The 23,938-nt window shown below is 37.0% G+C and overlaps 1 protein-coding gene across 5 annotated transcripts in view; it reads right to left on the bottom strand.

The window, feature by feature from the left end:
• The window catches only part of AGPS (alkylglycerone phosphate synthase), a 61,544-nt gene that overhangs the window by 17,960 nt on the left and 19,646 nt on the right, over nt 1-23,938 (bottom strand). For 2 of the 5 annotated variants that reach the window (XM_075153331.1, XM_075153330.1), the window contains exons 4-15: nt 21,268-21,388; nt 21,112-21,186; nt 19,322-19,393; nt 17,373-17,452; nt 15,041-15,121; nt 11,680-11,805; nt 9,475-9,583; nt 8,924-9,051; nt 6,276-6,327; nt 3,826-3,902; nt 2,730-2,786; nt 1,058-1,170 (exon numbers count right to left, since the gene is read on the bottom strand). In XM_075153331.1, the coding sequence (XP_075009432.1) occupies nt 1,058-1,170; nt 2,730-2,786; nt 3,826-3,902; nt 6,276-6,327; nt 8,924-9,051; nt 9,475-9,583; nt 11,680-11,805; nt 15,041-15,121; nt 17,373-17,452; nt 19,322-19,393; nt 21,112-21,186; nt 21,268-21,388 (1,091 nt within the window). The remainder of the gene's footprint in view (nt 1-1,057; nt 1,171-2,729; nt 2,787-3,825; nt 3,903-6,275; nt 6,328-8,923; nt 9,052-9,474; nt 9,584-11,679; nt 11,806-15,040; nt 15,122-17,372; nt 17,453-19,321; nt 19,394-21,111; nt 21,187-21,267; nt 21,389-23,938) is intronic. The other 3 variants (XM_075153333.1, XM_075153332.1, XM_075153334.1) reach the window with 2 other exon arrangements.

Below are 23,938 nucleotides of genomic sequence, written 5' to 3'. Positions count from 1 at the left end.
CGCATTTTAGACCATTAAACCATTAAATGATTTAGCATTTTAGACTACATTAAACTATTAAACACTTAACTCATAGCATTAACTGCGCAGCACAGACAGCACCATCTTCTAACAGACCTACCACAGGCAAGTTTCATCCCCCTTATCAATACACCATCTTGAAATGCCAAAATACAAAAGGATTCACAGTTGAAGCCTTTTCTTGTATATAACATTAAAATAACTAAAATGCTCTTTAAGATCAAGAGCAATGTTACTCTTATCACTGAATGTTAGCAAGCTGCTCACATGAAATCCCACTTTTATAAGCTATTTTAAGTGGTAGAATGAAAGCACAAATTTCACAAAGGATAGCCTTGAAGTGGATAAAACAATACTTATGTATATTTGAATAGTTGAGACTAATACTAGCAATAACTTTCTTAAAAAGAAGAAAGTGTATTCTTGACAAATCAGTTTTATTGATGTTTTTCATCAATCACGCTTAATCAAAGCAGAAAGACAGAAACTACCTGATCATTACTCAGCCTGCCACTCCAATGAATGTTTTCTGTTCCTTTGTAAGAATAGAAAACAGTCTGTGGGACAGAAATTCACTACATTCCTTTAACTAAACACAAATTCCTCTTTTAAAGAAGCTTCTTGTATTCATATGCTCACATCAATTCTGCAAAGATTTAATATTACCCTTATGATTCTGCCTTCCCCTTCTGTAGTTAAAATATAGAGTCTAGTATTGCAAAACAAACAGCTTCCATGCCTATAAGCAATTACAAGGGTTAGTTTCCATTTTAATAACATCAATTCTGTATTTATTTTTACTTATTTTTCTGCAATACACACACAGCTGAAGTTTTTCAGTAAAGTTACCTATTAAGAGTTAGCACAAGCCATATTTATCAAAGGGAACATTCAGTAGCTAATTGATTGTTGCCATTTCAAACTAGTAAATTGAGAACATATCCATACAGTAATCACTATAAAAATATGGTAATCCTATTTTTTCCTGGACAGTTAACTCCCCGCTTCATATGAAAAAGTTCTTTGAAAAGCATACCCAAACTTGGTGGCAATATCATAGACTTGCTTTTCATGCTGAAGAACCTTCTCTCTGTCACCCTCAAAGAGCAAGGTAGCTACACACAGTATGTTGGGATCAAATCCTTTGAACTGCAAAGAGAAAACTTGGCATTAAGTCATAGCCTATGTAGTAGAATACAAGCAACAAGTTTTTACTTTTCAGATATACAGCATGTGCTCTGATTAATAGGTGTTGTTGCAACTAAGATGAAATATTAGGAAAAAACATTTTTCAAAAATCTACTACCAAAACAATCAAGTTTTTCCTTGACAGGACAAACATTCACAAGCCCACTGAAGTAACAGATTATCTCTGTCACTTTTTTTCTCCTGTTAAAAAGCAGGATAGACATAACAGCTGTCTACCTATGCTGAAGAAAGAACAAGTCTTAAATGCTTTGACCAAAAGGGAGACATTTATATTCTATGAACTATTCCTGTATTAAAGCAGGAGGATGACTATGATGACCATAAATGTCACTGCTCTCAAAACAGTTGTATCAGCAGTTTGCCTCAGAAAATCTCTACGCCGGGAAAAGCAGTATGAAAGGAAAATAACTTCTAAACTGGTGGCAGGGAGTATATTCCAGTGGAAATGGGGAGAAGATTATTAAAGATTTAATAGTAATGCAGTGAGGCTGTCTGTATGGCTTTGTTTCAGCAGTAACAGTCAAGAGCCATATCTTCGTAACTGGTCAAAAAAGTAAGAGCCTTACTTATTTTCTACATACCTTTTTTTATTATTAATTAGTTCCAGTGAACTACCACTACTAAGCAGGTTTTAGAAGTAATGGAGATGAATATAAAGTTGCAATAAAGTTTAATAACTTTTTCCACAGTTAAAAAGGGCAAAAATTTGTAATTTAGAACAACGTATTCTTAATATGTATATTGACCAGGATTATTTTTTGAAGCCTTTCCCTTTCTAGTGGAATTCACCTCTTCCAGTCTCTACTCTACTTGTGGTAACCCGTTACTTAAGCACCAGGCAAGGTTATATGAAGTTACATTAATAGTCAAGAGATTTGAATTCATCCTTCATGCGCAGGATCAACTATACTGAGAAAAATCCCAGTTAGTTGCTATTCCTTTTGTTATTCCCCTAACTGAATAGATTAACTGTACTGGAATTTAACTGAAGGTACCAGGAGGGTCCAAAAAACCCAGCAAGGAGGCAAAGTATCTTGGGGTGGCTCAGTCCTCCAGCCAATGCGCTCAAATCTCTACGGTGAGCCCCGGTCAGAGATATCCAAGTCAGTATTTCTGAAATGGATATTGCATTCATGTATCAGTGAACAGTCCCAAACTACATGGAGGAGTAAACCAGAAAGACTTTGTCCCTAGTCTCTTAAGTGGTATCAGTTAAATGACTAGTCCATTCAATAGAAGAATGAAGTGTCTGATGAGTTCTGTATTCTGATGTTTACTTTTTTTTATTACAGGGAGCAATTCACAGATGAAGTATGTGTAAGATGGATTTAAGTATCTTGGTCCCAGTAAGACCTGCAATATCAGTCTCAGGGTCATTAAACTTGCTCCTTTCTCTACTTCTACCTCCCATCCCAGCTGGGAGTTTCTCTGAAGTAGCAGTTGCTCATACACACCAGGGGACTGAGCCCTGACATAAGAGCTCCAGATTGGTCACCAACCTGGAATCTCTCCGTCATTTCTCTCATCTCTCCACATGTTCTTTTTCTCCTGCAGAGCTGGAAGAATTAGAATTGGCATACAACATCCCTTGGTGATACAACCCAAGAAGCAGTGATGCTTGTTGCCAACTACAGAAGCAGTAGATATTGCCGACTAGGATTGTTTCAAACTGTAAGCAGTCTTGTGGCCAAAACCTTTACTACTTTAGATATTCCTGCACTACAGCAGATCAGGGAGGGAAGGCAAAATAATTTTTGGGCTATCTCTAAACATAATAGGTATTCCCTAGCAAAGGAAGTCCCAAGACACATGGCATTTTCTACTTCAGTAGCACAAGAAAAAGCAGCAGAATCAACAGTAGCCACTGTCTCTCAAGTAAGCCCACTCCTTGAAGACACTCAGTATTATCAGATCAGAATGGAATGTCTACCTCCTCCCATCTAACAGTTACCTAAATCCAGGATGAGGCAATTTTCTACATTTGAATACCCGTATTTGCAGGAACTCTCTAGTTAGCCAATTTGGAGGACAAATCAGTAACAAGACAAATCTAATACAAAAGCCCACGTGAAATCATTACAGCACCAGATAATTCAGGATTAAAAAGGGTATTCATTGGGATGAATTTCAGAAAGACAAAAAACCAATTTATATGGGAAATTCAATACAGACATCTTGAGGTTCTCCCAAAATTCTAATTTACGGTAACAACAAGGTAGATCATGCCTTGACAAAATCTGGGAAGAGGAAAAAATAGTAAAGTGTTAGCCTCGCTCCATCAATATTAACTGATGATCAGTGGTCTGCAAGCTACATAAATTGGTTCCAGTCTTGCTCTATCACTGACTCACTGTTAGACAGGGCACATTAATCTCATCTACAGATATGACCAGTAAGAACAGCTCTCATGGAATAACTCCTCAAACAGATAATCTCATTTTGGATTAAACCACTTTGAGAATCTCAAGTTAACTGATACTACAATGCAGGATCTGTTACACTCAAACTCAGCTGCGTTAGAGACAGTATACCAAAAAATCTTGAAATTTATGAATAGCATGCAACTTCTAAACAGTATTAAACCCCAAAAGTTACCTTTGTGATGTAGAATTTTTTCAGTCCATCCAAAAATGATGTAAAAATGGAAGCAACTTGTGGTTTAAGAGCATGACCTTTGGCAAAAAGCGGAAAACGGTGTGTTAAGGCAAACAGTGCTCTTAAAATTCCTACTTCAATGGGCAAATGAAAAATAGCTTGGTAGTCAAAGTTGCAAGAATCACTTGGAGCACTTTGATTATCATAATTAGAGAGACTTCTCTCTAATCATTTAGAAGATGATTTAGGAAAAGGTTTTTTATTAATTTTTTTAAAAGGCATACATACAACTGTGCACAAATATTTCATCTGACACTTTAATTAAGGCTGCCCTAGTTTATATCTTCACAAGTATATGGCACACGGCAAATTTTAAAAGAGCACGTCATTAGCTTTTACACTACAAAAAGCAAAAATCAGTGACCTTTTTTAAAGTTACGCCAAAACCACTGAAACCAATAGCCAAAAATGGTGCAAGTTAGGAGTTAAGCAATTTTTTCCTTAACAGTTATGTCATTTGTGCAAAAATTTTCTACATAAAGCTAGTAATCGCTTCCTTAATCACATACGGGGAACTAAAATCACCAGGATATATAAATGGTGTCTTGGAGTCTGTTAAATTAACATCTCTGCCTCAGGACTGGGTTTAATTGAGCTGAAAGTCTTTTACTGTTTGTTCCATTGTTTTCAGTCACAAGCAACTTCTGAACTCCCATTACTGCTTCACTTTAACAGTCTTGCATCTGGCCTACATGCTGTGAGCCCAATTCATAAAAAAAGTTATGCACCGTTTACATGATACTTCCTCCTAAAATACTTCACAAAGTATTTCCTCCCGAATAAAGCATGAACTTCAGCAATTGATTAGTCTCCTTCCCTCTTCAGTAAAGAGGGACTCTCCCTGCAGATATGAACAAACCCCAAGGAGTACACCTCCAAGCACACTTAAGTAAGCACACAAAAAAGCACCAGATAACAAAAGGACATGAATTTAGTAAACCACAATCTGTAAAAACAATAGTATTTAAGCCTACTTAATAATGGCTACAAGAAAAATCTATATTGACACACCTGAAACTATGTTTTGCAGGTGACCACATAAGCTGCGACCTCAGATCAAAGCTAAAAAGTAGAAGAATGATTTATTCAGTGTTGGGTTTAAAGCTTGTAATTGGTCAAACTTCTTGCCAATCAAAAAGAAAGAAAAATGCATCTGCCTTCTGTTGTACATGTCTGAGAGAAAAAGTATAACACAAAAGAGTGACTAAAGCAAGCGGCAAGGCTTACTGGGCTCTCAGGTCTTACAGATACTGATTTCCTTGGTTTGAAAAACAGAGTTCAACTTTCTCAACACCATCATATTAATGGCATTTGAAGTCAAGATTCATCACTGAGGCTTCCATCCAAAAGAAGTTTCAGAAATTCTGACTTGTTCAAGTGGTATTAAAATAGAGGTTTTCAAGATCAGTCACACTTCACATTTTCACTTTCTGGGTACAATCAAATAGCATGGTCTCAGCAAGACCTTCAAGTTCTGTAAACTATTAGCTTTTGGGTAGCTTTGGGAGAACTTTAGGTTCTCCTCAAGAGTGTCTTGAGCCAGAACACATCTTTTGCCAAATTTCTTACAGCTTAAAATGACAACTTTCCCTAGGAAGCGCTCAAAAATGATTGCTCTGCATATCTGACATTGTCCTATTTAGGTGTCTGAACTAGTTGAAATTTCACAAAATCTTTGTGTTCAGTAATCTTCTAGTAGCTTCATTGACTTTCTATACTTAAAGCCTACAGCTTAGTTCTATTTTCATAGAGTTATGGCATTTACTACATCTGAGCTTCTTTTAAAAATAGACAGCTCACTTTGGACAAGTATGTCATTGCCTCTCTCCACCCAAACAATCATTGTCACATCAGAATATTTTCAAAAAACCTGCTACTTCTAAGGAATCTGTATACCACTTGTGATGCTTTTATGAAATTTAAAGGAATCAACCAACTTACCTTCAAAGTAAGGTGCCTTCATTCTGATTTTCTTTTTTTTTTTTAATACCTGACTTCTCATTAGTACTCTTTGCAAGAAAATGTTTCAAGTACTATATTGGCAAAACTATCATCACTGCTCCTCTACACCAAAACAGAGGAAGTGTCTCCAGAATTTCAAACTCTCCAGTAGGCTATATGCCAAGAATGGAAAGGTAACAAAAAAATCTTATGTGTTTATATGCAGAGCATGGCTCTTTACTGACTGTTGTAGTTGATACTGTTTTCCCAGAGACAAAAGACAGCCTTCTGTTTCTGAAAGTACACATTATGGCACTATCTGGAGGTTGAGCTTCAAGTTCATTGCCTTCTTTGTCTAGCAAAAGAATTACTGCCTAAAACAGACTTAAGCTACTAAAAATCAAAACCCTTGAAAACAGATATTCATCCATGAAGATCTACATACTTACCAAACTGAAACTGTGCATTGTCGACAAGGCGAATTGATGCAGGAGCACATCTCTTGGGGGCAAAGTTAGGGGAATGAGCAGGAGGAAGAATAAAAAGATTATGTACGTAGTTTTGCTGAAATTCATGACAATCAAGTTTTCGTTTAAAAATAGCATACAAGAAAGCACACTTTGATATCAGAGACCTATGCCCATCATCATTGAAAAGAGGTGACTACAAGCTTGTTGTCACTTGAATAGCAACATCTATTAGGTATGTCTAGATATAATGTATTGAGACTTTTCAGTTTAACCTCAAGCCAACACAGGAATAGTCCAAAGATCTTTGACCTTCAAGTATTGAGTGTTTTTCTAAACTGCCATATGCACTAAAGATACCATACTTGATTAGAATATCGAGCTTATATTGCTATGTAATCAAAGATACACATACGTTACAAATCCATTGAAAAGTCTAATTCCTGTGGGTTAACCCTGGCAGGCAGCTAAGCGCTTCACAGCTGATCAATCACTCCCCCTCAGTGGGACGAGGGAGAAAATCAAAAGGGCAAAAGTGGGAAAACTCATGGGTTGAGATGAAGACAGCTTGATAAGCAAAACGGGGAAAAAAAAACAGCAAGAAGTGATGCAAAAGCAATCAGTTACCACCAGCTGACCAACATCCAGCCAGTCCTCAAGCAATGGCAACCCCTGGAAAACTCCACCCTCCAGTTTTATTTCTGCCCATGATGTTATACGGTACAGAATATCCCTTTGGTCAATTTGGGTCAGCTGTCCCAACTGCATTCCCTCCCAGCCTCTTGACCACTCCCAACCTACTTGCTGGTGGAAGGAGAGTGGGAAACAGAAAGTCTTGACACTGTGTACACACTGTTCAGCAATAGCTAAAACATTGGTGTGCTAATGTTATTTTGGTCACAAGTACAAAACATAGCACCACATCGGCTCCTAAGAAGAAAATTAACTCCATCCCAGCCAGACCCAGTACACTAATGCTCTACCAGACTGCAGTTAAAATCCGTATCTCGTCCGATCTAGATTCTGCCCTGTACAGAAATCTGAAAACCAGTAAGAATAGGTGCCTAGTTAGGCAAGCTTCTGGTCGTACATATGCCTACATCATGTAATCTGTGATGGCCATGTCCAGTCATACCAAAACATATGGCCAGAGGAATATAACAAAGCCTGAATTTTAGGCTAGTCGTCATCTAATCACATGGATATGGAAGTACTCCTATCACTTGATTTGACATGTTCACCCTCCATCATATCATTAATACATATTTGGTCACACAACAGGAAGAAAGAACATAAAGAAGAACTAAGATAGCTCACCAGGCAGGTTAACAGAAGGTGGCTGGATGAGTGGTTTTAAGTGAGACCAACCCACCCATAACCTGCAGGTTGGTTATTCTTACATTAAAGTAGACCAATACAGACAAAAAACAGCTTTTCAGATAGCGATTATTGTGATTACTACCAAGATTGATGTGAGGGGCAACAGAAGAAAGGAATAAGTAGTTCAGGCTCAAGTAAGCAGTGAAACAGCAGCAGCAGAAGCTTAGAAATGGAGCAACACTAAGTGCTAATAGTGCCTTTTTTTCCTCTTCTAACTAAGCCCATAGCTAGGGAAAAGATACTAGTTCCTTAATTGACTTAAAATGTTGATCAGCCATATGATTAAGCATTCTCAGTCTGCTTAGGTACCTTTAACAGGAAGAACAAGCACTAGCAGAAGCACAACAGAAGAACTGGCAAGTGCTGCTGACTAGCATATACGTGTCATTCACATACCAGTTTGAACATCTGGCTTGGAACATTAAGTCATTAATTTAACCAATCACTGAAAAAAATGTAAAGCTGTGTTTAGTTTGGCATTAATTAAAACATTTCTGAAATTTCTTCCCCAATTCAGGGTATATTCCACCATTCATAGAAATTACTTGATATGTGTTGCACAGGGCAGAGAAAAGTTAGGCTAAGATTGTGAAGAAAGAGGCTAGCCAGAGTAAGACTTGCTTGGAAGCATAGCCATGAGGAAAAGCATTACACAATTCGGATACCCATGTCTGAGTTTTGCTACCAGAAACCATCTGACCACACTATTCAGAAGGCTATTTAAATACTACAGTGTAAGCACAATTCCACCTCAAAATATCCAGCTCACCTGAACATGTCACTATGCTTCAGGAAGTGTTTTCTAAACACAGGCCATATCCTTCCATGCGTGACTTTTGTTCCTTTGTCACTTTGAGCCATGAATTCAACTGCCTTTTACTTGTATGCTGCAACTTAATTCCTTTAAATACTGGTCCCTTTTACATAGTCCTGAATTAATCTGAGGATAATGCTGTCTGATGAAGGAGACGCAAAGCCAAATTTTCTGTACTGAGATATGCAAATAACTCCCACTGAAAAAAGCCATCAAAAAGCACATCCGCAATTTGGCTCAGAATATTGAGCCAATTCAGAACATGCTCAATCCTCAATTGCCTAATTTCCAAAAGCCTCCTGGACTATATACAGTTATGAGGTTCATATTATCTCAAATCCTTGCTTATCAATTACTAGAAATACTAGAGCATCAGCACATCCCTAGTACTAGAATCTGTGTTCTTGAGAGGAGTCAACATCCAACTTTTCTTTACCTGCTTTGCCACTTCCCTTAAGCAGGCCACCCCTCGTTCAAAGTTGGGGAAGACCACAGAGCCATACTTCTGGTACTCAGGGATCGGGCGAATCTTTATCGTAACTTCAGTAACCACTCCAAGAGTTCCTTCAGGAAAAAAGAAAAACTGAGTAAAGATGTACTTCTTGCAAGTTATCCAATTTAACAACTGTTTACCAGGATGTTGTAAGTTAACATAAATCAGAAATCCCAAAAATTCAGTATTGCAGTAGTAGGTGATTTATTCCTGACTATTTACGTGGTAAATTCTTACAATATATCCTCTAAATCATTATATTTGTTACTAGACTTGTAGGCTAACTCCACAGATCAGTTTTAAGCACTGTTCAGAGTTGCTTAACTTCAGACCTAATTAAAGTCTTTAATATATTATCCTAATACAAGAAATTCATGCCTGCATAATGCCACCCATAGACACCCTGGAAGCCACAGCATTAAAGATGCTCAAATCATCAAGCCATTACAGAAGCTGAATTAAGATGCAGTTATGCGAAATTACTGTGTTTATACCTTCAGATCCCATAATGAAGTGATGGATATCAGGTCCTGTTGACATACGAGGTACTTGACAGTTTTTTTCTACTATTCCTCTAGGAGTTACCATTTTGATATGAATCACCTGTTTAAACAATATGCAATGACTATAAATACTAGCATCAAGCACAGACTTTTTTTGAATGATATTTATTTTCTACAAAATGTATATTAAGCTTGATACACTTCAGCTTTGTAGACTTTAGACATTCTGTAGGCAGCCCCAAGAACTTTTGGGATAACCTGAGGACCGTTACTAACAATGATTTCTAACACAGCATCGTTTGCCCACACAACAGATTGTTTCCAGTTCTATGCCAAATCAAATCAGCTGTTGGCTACATGCAGACAGTACCAGTTAAAACTGTTTTGTTTCTCAGTGTAGACAGTAGTTTATGAGTACTAGGATTTTAATCTAGAATATACATAGTACTTCAGAGGAAAAAAGTGAGGGTTTAAATTTTGCTTAAATTTTGCTTGAGAACTGCTTGATAAAGCTAATACAATTCAGCCATCAGTTGCTACAGAAATATTTCTATTAGGAAGAAAGAAGTAAGCTTTGTGAAATAGCTTATCAATATTAAATCTGCCATAAGACTGATACATATGTAAGGCTAGAAGGTTGGGTTTTTTAAAATATTTTTCAATGTTATTGCTTCCAGTTTTATTAATGCACATGTAATACAGAGCCCGGATTTTTTTTTTTAATCCTTTATTCAATTATTTTATACCAAGGAAGGGTAGGGTTTGGATTTTTTTTTAATGAAGCCTTTAAATGATGCAAAATTACTGAATTTCAAACAATGGCTTTAAAACTTTCAGACACAGGTAGCTAGGTAGTTTTCATCCTGCTCTGAGTTGTTCAAGAATTTAATTATATGCATTTTACGAACTGTTGATTCTGCAATAACTGGATTTTAGGCAGCTTATATAACACCATTTCTAGATATAAAGTTTCCTCCGAAGGTAAACACTTCCCTGAAACTTTCTCACTGTGGCATTTTGAAACTCATTAACTGTTCTGCCTCAATTTTCAATCCTATTTCCTCCTAATGAAAATTTCAGAAGCTGCTTTAGCCTGAAGTTATGCTTCCATGATAGAGAAGCCTTCTGCTTCACATCTCCCAGTACAAGCAAAACTATACCATTCAGTAACACTTCAGGCAGTAGGGGACAGAAGACACTTTGTAAGTGCTAGTAGTTTTAGTTCAGCCAGGCCTACTGAATAAAAACTGTGTAGTTCCTGCCAAGCTCAGTCACTGATAGTAAAGTGTCACGTCTGCGCACAGAACAAACATGTCTGTGAACTATGAGCTGATGAAAAAGCCTGAGGTGATAGGGATACGTTACCTAGTGTGCGCTGCAGGAAAGAAGGAAAAAACCCACGTGCGTGGAAGGGCTATTGTACAAACTACAAGAGAAAGCTGGAAGTTTGAAGCAAAAAGGCAGGCAAAGTCTGAACAGTGATGATTTGATTTCCATATATTCAATGTATTTGTTATAACAGAAAAGGTAGATTTTTAAATCAAAAAGTATGCTTTAAAAAGCAAAGTTACCTTGGTTAATATAAGATGAACCATTTTAATGCTTAAAACAGATTCAAGAGTAGGATATTGCCATTCCCAGTCCATTGCTTCCTTCCTCAGGGTTTCTACAGCGCATGTGGTGGCATTAGATTTCACCATTGTGCATCCACATGGTCAATGAGATCAGCCTACTGATTTGAAAAAACTACTAGCCCAGGGGAGGTAGGAAGGTGGAAGGAGCTAGCCTGCTGTCAGAAGTATATGATCCAGCTAGACAACTTCAGGAATGCACAACAGGTAGGACAGAACACGGGCCTTTTGGAATCACCCTAAAAGTTTGACAGGATTATTACACTGGATTAATAGAAAGCACAAAATGGTGAAAGAAGGCACCAGAGTCAGGACAGGGTAACAACTCCTTAAACTAGCCAGTGAGTACCAAAATGAAACTGACTTTTAGATCAGTGGTAGGGATTATTAGTACTAATACCAAAAGCAGGCAAACAAGCATTTCAGTCAACATTTGATTCCAAAACTGTAACACTTTCTAAGAGAACCGCAATTTACTATCCCTTTTCCCTCTCATTGTGAGTCATTATAAAAGTTAAACCTCCAAACAGAATAATTAATTAGAAAAAACATTAGAACTGTTTACCAGATCTTCAATGTTTCCATAGATGTTTTTTTTCATGCCTGATGCTCGTGTTGCTACCCATCCTCCTAGGGAACTGAACTCCATGGAGTCTGGTTCGTGGCCTGTACAGAAGCCACTTTCAGCAAGCTAAAGAAAGGAAAAAATACATTCTACAGAGCCTGCATTTGCTTAGTACTGCAAATATCAATATGCTAGGGTTTGTTTGTTTGTTTTTTGGTTTGGGGGCATTGTTTGGTTTTTTTTAAAAAGTATCCTGATCACACACCCATTTATTCAGGCACAAGTTTTGTCTTTGATATGTAAATGAAATGCAAATTGTTTCTGCTTCTACTGTGCACACACTGTGCTACATATCAACATATAATACTCCTCCCCCATATTTTAAAACTAAGACCTCTATTGTTCATAAGGTGCGAATTCAAATACATATGGAAAAAAATTATAACTAAGGAACTGCCAACTTTGCACAAATGCTGCCAATAAGGCACTTAATCTCCTGTTCTTTCCATCCTAATGTGATATGCAGCAGGTCTGCAGAAAATGTGAGCAAATTGCCTGTACTTAATTCTCTCAAGGAGTGATGTGTTTTAATATACAGCCATCTGGTTGGGCTTCCTGTATGCAACGCTGTCAACTATTTGTGATGCAGATCACACATTCCTGTACATTAAGTAGTCACTTGTTTCTCGTTTTTCTGTATTAGCTTGGCTTTGCCATCTGCACAGCACCTGAGGTTGATTGGATGCCCTCAGAATTGCAACACCAAAGCTGTCGGACAGGAAGAATTAAAGACCCAACAGTCTCACATTAAGTGATAACTGTGTTAGTACATTTGAGATGACCAATTTGCACTGACCAACTGGTAACGGTCCAGTTGGACATAGGTATTTAAATATACCACATAATGTGGATCATTAACTATGTTCTGTTGCACAAAGTGGTTCTAACTGAAATGATTGAAAGTCACTTTTATGTAATGTCTATGGTGATTCATCTAGCTCATGGTCCTCTCATACCAGAGGAGCTTGTGGCTTTATATTCTTACTTGTCACATATTAGGGAAAGGGTTGGAGCCTAAAGCCTCCTCATTCCCCAAGATGACAAGAAATTTGCTTCAGTCACAACATACCAATTTCTACAAGTTGTATAAACACAAGCACAGCAGAAGACCATGCTTTTGAAAACTTGTAACTGACTGTGCACGTACAAAGCACTTGGTCTAAACTCCTTCAATCCTGTTGTATGAACAGGATGCACTAAGAGCACTCACAGGACAGGGGATAGATTATGCTATGTACTTTGCAGATGCAAGAGACAGCCTCATCCAGAAAATATGAGCATGTACTAGCTTTTCCTAGTTACAAAAAACAATACCAAATATTGTTGTATCTTCATTATCTTTTTGTCACCTTTAGTCCTCATCTATCAGCTATTATTCCATATTATGTTCTGACAAAAACAAGTAACTTGGGGCTTCTCTATAGAGCCCACTAATATCTGGAGTTATCATCCCACAGAAAATAGCGTCTTAATCACACTAAAGTCACTAGTTAAGACAGACAAACGTGTGAAGTGTACACTGATTTTGAATGCCCCATTATAACACTTACAGCCTAACTTTTGTCAAGTATCAGGTTTTCCAAATCTGTTATTTGTTTAGAATTCAGCTCTTGATTTTAGTTACTGTTATAAGGTTCATGACATCTGTAAATGAGATAGCCTATTAAATTACTTCAGCACCCAAAAAATTAGGAACACAGTAAGAGGCACCAAACCTCTTCACTGTAACATAATTCCGAGATAATCCTGGTAAAGTCTCTTAAGGCACCAGAAGTTGGATTAGCCTCCAATCCAAAGCTCACTTAATACTAGTAAGCTGCAAATCAAACCAAAAAACCTTTCCATTACCTCTTTGCACAGTCCAAATGTATATCTGCATTCTACCTGTACTTCAGTGGAAGTCTGCATTGGCATTAACTATAATATTAAATCATAGTTATGCTCAGCTTGTACTATACAAAACAAGCACAACTTGTAGTCCTAGCTTTAATCACATCCCATTTGCTAGTAATACTGGGATTTTGTATGTAATAAGCATTTTTAAAATACATATACACACTTTAAGTAGATTATCTGATTTTGTATTCCTTGCACATTGAAGAAATTGCACAGAAGTACTCACGTGCTCAGAGTCATTCCATATATTAAAACCTTTGCATGAATACTAGTTTATATTCAATATTGAACAAATTGACAACCAGTACTTTCTTCATAGTAAAAAAAACTGATTGAAAAAGTTTTGATGAAAAATATTCGAAGAGAATAACTGCAACAGTAGTATTTCAGCTCATAAGAGCTATAAGCAGCAAGGGAATATTGTCCCTTACTTTAAGTGAAAGGAAAAGTAGTGGAATTTAAAGGATAGATAATAGTGAAATATCAAACTACTACCCTAGAAAAATGTCATTTAAATGCAGAGAATTTGCATTTTAATTCCAAGCTTGAAAGAAACAGGTCTGGAAAGGTTAAAGCATTACATCAAATGATAAAAGGGAAACTAAAATAAGAGGCAGGAAGGGCTATCTTTCTCATCATAAACAGCTCTGTTAGTCAAGTATGACAAGTTTTCTTCTAAAAAGTGGTCTGGAAAAAAGCGTTCAAAAAACCCTTCAAATCTCTGCATATTTGTAAAGTGCATTTAGGCACTAAGAAAAGTTTAGACAACATTTAGCTATCAAACAAGTCAAGTCCTAGAATTTTTTTTTTTTAAATAAGGAGAACTGCACATGAAGAATAGTAACAAACATCCACAACTTGGCTTGATTATAGAGGAGCACCGAGAAAGACCCTGAGAAGGGTGCTGTGGCTCATCTGATAAACTGCAATTAAAAGCCACTAGAAGTCACTTAGAAATGAAGGTGATCTAATCTTCCACTGGACTCTTGTTTTGGGCAACTCTCCATCCTTTCTGCTACTCTCTGTAGCTGGCCTTAAGAAGCAGCAACAACAACAGCGAATCTGTTATATGCTCTTCTGAGGAAACTACCTCTGGCCAAAATGGCTAAAACATGCATCACATACATCACAAAATGACAATTTGAACTTTTCCTGGTAATTGGTACCAAGTGTCATGCCTTGCAACCACAAGAGTGTATCTAAGGTCTGAAACAAAGCATAGCATTACATCCTATGAATAGTCAACTTATTACTGTAATTGCATTTTGTGGCTAGAGCCAAAAAGAAAAAAATTTTTAAGTGTTCATCAAATAAAGCATTCAATGTGATATGGTTCATAGCCACGCATATGAGGACCAGCTAAGAAAAATATGGAGAAATACTAGATGCTTGACAAGCTAAATACCTGTTTTTCCAGATCTTGTCCAACAATGCCAGCTTCCACACAAGCTGTTAAGTTTTTCTCATCTATCCAGAGAATCCGATTCTGTTGAAAAGCCAATCAAAACTAAGAATCAGTGTTAAAGATTTTTGTTTATTTCCTTCCCTAATGCTATAGGATCAACATGCTTGGTCACACAGTTTACTATTACTACAACTCCACTTATTACAGCAGTGGAAGCTGAGCCCATTCATTCTCTCAAACAGCTACACAACAGGTTACAATATATGAAATCACCACTATAGTGGTGTAAGTAACATACTTATTAGTCAATTTATACTAGGAATGTTTACAGAAACAATGCAGAAAAGCCAGAAAGAACTAAGGCATAACTCTTACAGAAGTTAAGCAAGACAGTGATTTTCACAATTAACATGATTGAAGGTGTCTGAATCTGACTATCTGGACATGAAGTATACACCAAGAAAAGTTTTCTTAAACGTACTCCATGGGTTAAATAGGCTGCATTCGGTTATTCCAGTTCAGCTCTTGGATTTTGACACAGTAAGTTAGAAGCAAGATATACTACAGGATGTCAGAGTATGTATGTACTTTAGAGATTTAAAATACTTGGAAGGATTATATAATTTTATCTGATGAGACACTCACTGTCCCATCAGTATATTCTATTAAACAGAAAAATTAGTAAATGCTACAAGTTACATGTCAGTAACTTGTCAATGTTACTGTTGTCAATGAGGACAATCCACATGAAGGAGATTGTCAATGAGGACAATCCACATGAAGGAGAAACTTAATATGGTTTTAGCTTTGTTTATAGTAAGGACACCATAGAAGCTTCAGCTTCCACTCTTCATTCTTAAGTACACTTCTGGTGTACTTCTGTAATTTTGTGTATTAATATTGTATAGAAGAACAGCTCTCACTTCCCTTTGCCTTCATTTTTCAAATGACAGAAATGTGGACATCTTGTAGTCCAACTTAAGCTATGCTTTAAAGCAGTTGTCTCCCCTCACAACATCTGGGCTAACTAATTATTCAAAGCAGCTATTTCAGCTCCTTTCAGACACCTTCAGTTTCAACATAAACTGCTTAACTGATCTAAGATGCTTATGTAAATCAGTTTTTATGCAATATAGACCCTACATGCAAGACGAAGATACCCATTAAGTGTCTATTAAAACAGTAAAACTTAGCCAATCATCTTAACTGCTCTGAGACATCCAGGTTTTAACTCTGACAACACTTCTTTTCACCTTAATTTCCTTATTTTCCCTCCTCATTAATGATTACAAGAATTGGCTGGCAGAGTCATTCAAGACACATGGAAGTGGTCTATTTTCTGACTTGGTGTCTACTTATATATCTAGCTGACACAAAAGCATAAGAATTAACTACATTCCTACCCCCAAACCAGAAAGAAGTCAAAGCTGTGGGCTATGAATTAATGAGTTCAAATGAAGTCCCGAGTCAGTATTGTACTCTTTGGATTTCACTCCGCATAGACACCCGAAGAGCTTCCTTCAATACGCAACTACCACCTTTGCAGAAAAGGTCACTTTGTAGCCAGACACGCTGAGAAACAACAAGTTTAACTGAAGCACCACTGACTGAGTGGAGAAAATGGAGCCAAAACCAGGTCTTACCTTCAAGGCTAAAGGAGTTAATAAGCTCAGCAGGTGCTCAGAGACAGTAGAGCTTTACATCAAAGATACAGAGCTGTTTCTGAAGCATCTCATTACCATGTAGTCATAAAACTATCACTTTAGAAATACAAAGCTCCTTCATAATGGAAAGATGAAAACTAGCACTAAATTTTACAGAACTTCATTTCTAAACTGTCATAAAGCTATGAACTTCACATTCTCAAGATGCTATCTACACAAAACTCTAGGTTTTTTTTCTTTAAAGTTGATCCTTCAAGTTGATTTATAGATATTGGGTCACCTTACCAACCTTTCCTTTAAGTATTAGTCTGCAAAAACTAGTGAAATTTGCAATAACAAATAACTTCCTCCTAGCCTTTCATTTAACCACAGATACAAGTTCTAATATAGAAGAATAGTAGCTTCCTCTGACTTTCACTTAAAACTGCTGTAAGAAGGCTTAACAGAAGGCTTGATTTTTTTCTTATTAAATACATACAGGTCATATGAAGTAGTACAGGACTAACATCAGCAAAATATCACTTAAACTGAAAGAATACCAATTTAACCATGCATGGTACAGGTTAATACTTCCATCCCTTTACTCTTGCAAAGAAAGAAGTGTCATTCTCTAGTGATCACCATTTAAAGTAACTGCAGAGTAAAAAAAAAAATTATGAGAAACATACCATTTGTGACGTATCCAGTGAGACAATTGTTCTTTTTTCTTCTTCAGGACATTCGAGGGCACTAGACACACTTGTCCCTCCTGCAAATATGGGAGTGAGATTGTGATCATAAAATTCTCAGGTAGCTGTTCTCCACATACCATCCCTCTCTCCCTCCTTTCCGATATTGAACTTAATAAAGATCACTGAAGTTAACTGTTTGAGGCTAGTGATTAGCCTTTTAAGGCTGCCTCTTCTCCCAAACTGGGTTTCATAAAATCAAGGCAGCATTGGAGCTGACAACGCTTTAACAGCACTCGATAACAAATCATGAAATTCTGTGACCATCTCAGTTGCTTCTGTTAAGTCCAGGATAGAGTTTTAAAACAAGGAAGGATAAAGAAATAACAAAGCCATCCAAGAAACAGATAGCTATGGTTTCTATATATTCTTTTGAGATCACTACGGAAGCCACTACACTTCTACCTAGAAAGTTGGCTTAAGAAGTCTACCTAATACAGGAATGCAATACTTATCTGAAAGCAAGAAAGAAACTGAAAGGGTATAACTATTTAAAAAAAAAAATGGATAAAACCAAACGTCAAACTTCTCTGGAGCTTTCTAATGTATCTTTATAGGATGTCACAGAACAGCCCCCAAGAAGCCTTTGGCTTCTCAAAGACTACAAAATCCTAGGAAGAGAGACTAGGATGCCAAAAAGATCTACAGCAAGCTACCAGAAGAACAATCAATGGCAAGTACAGAGACAGTGGCAACTAATAAAACACTCTCCAAGAGCAGTAAAGCCTGTCATCTTTGTTTCCAGTGATAGGAAAGGTGGCACTTTCCTTAAATATCAACCCTTATAGTAATAGCTCCAGAAGTTGACCATAGTTCAGTATAAACAGGCTTGGAAAGCAATCTGAAGATCTTTCTGTACCCTGGTCAGTGAACAGGAGAGAGTCAACATTGCTGCTTTCAGCTATACCAATTTACGAGTACCAAAGATGACTTGTAGCAGTCTTACGGCTCTCCAGATGTATCTGACAAGGGTGAGAGTGTTTTAGGGAGAAACCAGCTCCATTAGTTTGGTATTGTCTTCAAGTGACATGCTTATCTTCTCAAATAGTAAATGTCCTTCCTACAGGGGCTATACTCCTATAGCATAAGGAAGTACCAAGTAAAATGCACAGATTTAGCCCACAGAATTAAGAGTTCTTGACAAAAAGCTTCTCACAGCTCATGAAAGCCAACATCCTGTGTTCCCAGAGCTCCAAGTCAAAACAAGATAGCTCACCACTCTACTTCAGCAGGCTTAAAGGAAAAAGCATCCATGATTAAAAACCTGAAGTCCTTTAGAAATTCTTTAGGCTGAGAAGGACACAGAAGGGATACAGGTCTTTACCTGTACTCTGTACCTGGAACATTTCCTGAAAACCCCTTGCCACAGGAGTCTCTACTATAACTTTCAAACCGCACAATGTCTAAAAGGAAATTAGAATTACAGATAATGATTTTGCAGTACAGTGTCTGACCACAATCCTCCCTGGACCTATGAGCTTCAACAGTACAACAAAAAACCTAATTTATACATGTTTGTGGGAACAGAGCACAAGTAATGCATCCAAAAACACGATACCTCTAACAGACATATTTGAATCTCTGGACTTATTTACTAGAAGACTTCCAAGGCAGAGGTAGATTTCAGCTTCATATAATCACTCCTCTTGCACATTCAATATTCAAGGTGTTGACATACTTTTAATGACTTTCACTAAATTGAATAGAGCAGCTTTTAATACTGCAAGATCATAAAAAAATTAAGACCACACTTAAATTACTACTAAAAAAAAATCTAACTATTGAATTATTGGTACAATAAATTACTAGATCACATATTTAAATTTAATTCAAGTAGAATACATTTTCACTATTAATGTTAAACAGATTTAAGATTTCATAACACTTACCACCAAATGGTATTATGCAGAGATTGTGTTTGCAGGCTAATTCCACAATTTTAACTACATCTTCATGGCAAACTAAAAAAGTCCAAACAGGTAAAAAACAGGATTTGTGCTTAGTACTGTTATTTGTGCTTAGTACTAAACATTGCAGTCTGAGTAAGCTGCAGCTCCTTTTCTGACACCAGCAAGGAAGACATTTCAAAGAGTTAGGCACTAAATAAGAGCTGGGCTCAGAAGTATCAGAGTTCCAGAGTAAAGTTTAGACGTGAAACAATTCTACGTTTGAAGAACTAATTACAGCCTTAGTCTCCTGCTCTACTCATGGATTGAGACCTCCTGCAAATTCTCAGAGCAAGATGGGCTACCAAACAGTTAACAATTTATCTAGGTATCTTGGAGAACAAATCAACTTTAAAGCTTTTATTGAAAATAGGTTGTCCAATTTATTGCCAACTTATTCTCTAAGTGAGAAATAAGTCTCTTCTGAACAACACGTCTTTTTCTTCCTGGCTGACATACAGTTTGAAAAGTAGAGTTGCTGGTGAAATTTACTTTTTCAGAATGCATTCTCTATCTGGTCAAAGAGGGAAGCGGAAATGCTTGCGCACAGACAAGGAAAATGATCCAAAAAAGGATCAAGTACAGTGCATACATGAGTTCATGCAAACAGCAGAGAATGAGCAGGACTGAATAAATAGGCTTATGAACTCTGGCTACTTTGCTCTTGCCATACAGAGCAGCTTTAAACAAAGGTAGTCAATCATTTTATTTCAGTTGCTTTTGGAGCTGCACAAAATAAAGCTGTGGCAAGTACTGTTCATAGTCACCAGTGCTGTCATGTCATGTCCTCAAGTAATGAGATGCATCTTACAGTGCCTCTTTTTATGCTTCCCATATGTGATTTTTTTTCCCCCTAAATAAAGGAAGCAAAACTGAGCTAAGACTAAGTTCTTAACAGAAATTTTGGGGTTTCTAATGCAGTGCAGCTATCAAAGTATCAGAAAGTTATAAAAGGTAAGGGAAGAGTGGGGTCCATACAGCTGAATAGGAATTAACAGGTATGTAGATCAAATGAGCTTTTGGTCAGCTACTGAAGAACACACATGGAAAGTAGTTCCTAGTGACCAGAGAAACCTGACTTGAGCAGAAAAATCACACAAGTGTGCAAATCAAGTCATATCAGTTTAAGTATTTGCATCCTTCTACTAGATAGAAGCAAGCATATTTTCTGCTACATATTATCTACAACAGCATTAATTACTACTCTATGTAAATGGGCCTAGCCTGTACTCAGATTGCACTGCTCTTTCTTCAATGATCCTTTGTAAAGTGTTCTGATAGGAGTTACAGGTGTTATACTTTTTTTAATTAAAGCACAGCATATCATAAAACAAAGTTCTTTAATACAAACATTTCACTACCCTTCTACATGTATTCCTTTAAAAAAAAAAACAAGATTTAGACCGCCGTTTAGACAACTATTATTAGTGAACATACAAGTTAAAATTACACTGTGGTTACTTAAGTCATGAATTCAGCTGTCAACAGAAACTTCAGCTATATTTAATAATAAATTTGACTTCCCCACGAAGTGATGGGATTTCACAGGCACAATCTGCAATCCAGATGTTAAACAATTATGACTACCATTCATGAGAGAATTCCTTCGGTTTCTGTAAAGACAAGTGAAGTCAATGAACCAAGAGAGAGCTTCCCCGTGACAAGAAAGCACAGGAGTTTAGTAAACAATGGCCTCCCAGATCAGAAGGGAGAATAAGACAATTAAAGCTTACCAGGCCATACAACTACATCAGGAATTCGCTTAAACATTCCTTCCCTGAGTACAAATATCTCATGTAGGCAGTGACCTGAAACACAAACAATAAGTTAACAAGTTCAAACAAGGAAGCATCGAAAGCAGCACAGTTACACAAACGAAGTTCTCTTACCATGAGCTCTGAATACCCTATCTTCTGCATCCTGCGAATATGAGATTTTAGTGGCTCTAAGATCCTGAAGAAATTCTTCATTTACAATGGATGGAGGTACATCATTAACATTTAAGGATGCCTACAATACAAGAAAATAAGTTCATTAAAGGTAGGTTCACTCTTACAGCATTTCTGTACAACAGAAATAATAAAAACAGGTTAACGCTAACTGATACCCAAACACAACTATTTAAGATCAAAAATACAGAAGTGCTCTTCCTCATCTTCAGTCACTGATCCCACTTGTCCTACCTGGTACTCAGCTGACTAGATGCACACAGGAAGTTTTATTTCAGTAGCACATTCTTACCCTTTTTCCTCCTGAGAAATTTGGAGAAATGCACTAGCTTATGAGTGCATAATGAGCAAAATACCTTTTTAAAGACTTCCCAAGGTCCAAGAAAAACAGGTGCCTGAACAGAACTAGAGACTCTCCTGTCGATAAAGGGGTAGAGATTGAAGGTCAAAATTTCTTTTTGAATATAAATTCCTCCTCCAATACAGAGAAATACATACTAAAGCAACTGCCCACTCTGCAAATTCCTCTATTTACAGTTCTGTTTCTATCAACTTCCCCTCCTTCTGTCATGTACTAGAAGTTAAAACCATCTCAGACCAAAGCCTAATCAAAAGTCCAAAGCAAGGAAAAACTAAGTTTGACTAATCTAACATAGCCAGCATACTTTAAGTAGACCTCACACATCAGAAAGACTTTATAAAATCCATGTTCAGTCACTAACATGTAGGTGTTTCCAGAAAGCCTCTAGCTAGAAGTCCTGATCAACACCTTGGAAAAAAGTTTTTCTTTCAAAGAAGCTACACCGGACATTTTGGCTTACCAACAGGCCTTGAATCAAGGTTCTGTAAATCCAGAGCGAGAACCCCTGCTTAAGGTTTTCTAAAATCCATTCCTCCAGGTCCTTACAACGGATGTCTCGTATAGTATTCTTACGGCTTCTCAAAGTGCAGACCTAGCCACTTAATTCTCTTTTCTAAAGTCCACATTAGATATCAGACACATAAAAACACGGTTCATGTGTTGACTTTTTAAACCTACTTAGAGAAGGAGGGTTCTTTACATGACCCAGTTTCAAGAAAATAAGATTTTTGTAGACATTAAGTGTAATGCTTTTAAATGCCTTGAAGGTTCCAAAAAACCATGTTTTTTTTTCCTCCTTAAAAATTGAGCCAATAAATTCATTTATACTTTTCCATGGGTAACCTCCCTAAAGGAATGTGTCTTCTATTACAAATAGCTTCTAATTAAGGAGTTCTTTAATTAGATATAAAGCTTGTCTTATGACCAAAAACTAACTTCTGGTCTTCAACTCCTATTTTGAAAGAAAATGTTGGTCAAGAATCTTATTTCTAGTCAAAGTCCCTCAAGTTCAAGAACAGGAGAACTGAAAATTTTTCACTGCCCCATCTTTTATTTTAAATACACTCTAAAAATTAGGAGTTGCACAAAAATTAGTTAAAACATAGTGCAGTACTTTCAAACTTGTGTCATTAAAACCTTGCTGGCAAATTAACCGACATCACTTTCAACTCAAATAGAAGAACATTCTTGCAATTTTGTTACAAAGCCATCAGGAAAGACTATAGGCTGCCTAATGATGCCAGAAAGTGCTTGCTTACAGCCCTACCACCAGGAAGTATTTTGTACAAAATGTTCCACATAGTCAAAGAAACTTAGACATTTCTTTGATGAGCCTAATCCATGCTTCTTTACAAGTACAAAGAGAAAACAGCAAAACCGAATTCACTTTTCTTTCACCTTCTGAAGTTTCAGCCTTTTACAAAAGGCTGTATCCACCCATCAAAGTTTTCTTTCCTGAAACGGAGTTTTGCCTATCTTTGCTCTACATAGCCTCCAGAACAGCTGATACTTTTTGCCACCATGTGTCTTAAGACAAAAGCTTATAGGATAGCACCAGTTACCAAGCTAACAGCAAGGAAAATAATGGGAGATTAATAGTCTCCCATCTGCCACCACAGCACCAGTCTATTCTGAAGGGGTTGAGTCTCAAAATAGTGACAGCTGAAGAAGGGAAGATTTAACCTTCAACAGGAAAGTCTTCAGGTAGTTAAAAGATCCATGGTGACGGAGCTTGCCTACCAGTATCCACCCTACAAGAAACTACGTAAGGTTATATAGAAATATTGTGTAGAAATTGAGAGTACTTACAGGGATAATTCAGAAAGCAGTATCTGCATGAGATACATTCATGGCTGATGGCTAACAACATTCAGAGGTTCAAAAGGACAGCCAAATGTTTGTTTTAGAGTTTTCATATGGGACATATGACCTAATGAAAATATAGTTTTAACAATGATTTAACTTCTGGAAGAGGATATGTGCTGTTCTGACTTGCTTTAAGGATAATATTATACTACTTGAAATAAGGTGTCAGACATCTGAGAAAAAGGCTTTTCCCTCCAACATATTCACTTTGTCACCTGCAAACACAGAAGTTGAGATTAAGCGTTGCTTAGGTGAGAGGTACACCACTACTGAGAGATCATGATTTTAGGGGCCAGTCACAATAAGCACAGAGGAAGTCAGGTCTTGGATTGCTGCTCTTAGCTCTTACTATTCTCCTATTAATGCACATTCACACAGTGCTGC

The sequence above is a fragment of the Calonectris borealis genome, chromosome 6, assembly GCF_964195595.1.
Source record: "Calonectris borealis chromosome 6, bCalBor7.hap1.2, whole genome shotgun sequence".
In the NCBI taxonomy this organism is placed as follows: Eukaryota; Metazoa; Chordata; class Aves; order Procellariiformes; family Procellariidae; genus Calonectris; species Calonectris borealis.
Note: the sequence above shows the minus strand (reverse complement) of the source record. Positions and strands in the feature narration are given on the sequence as shown.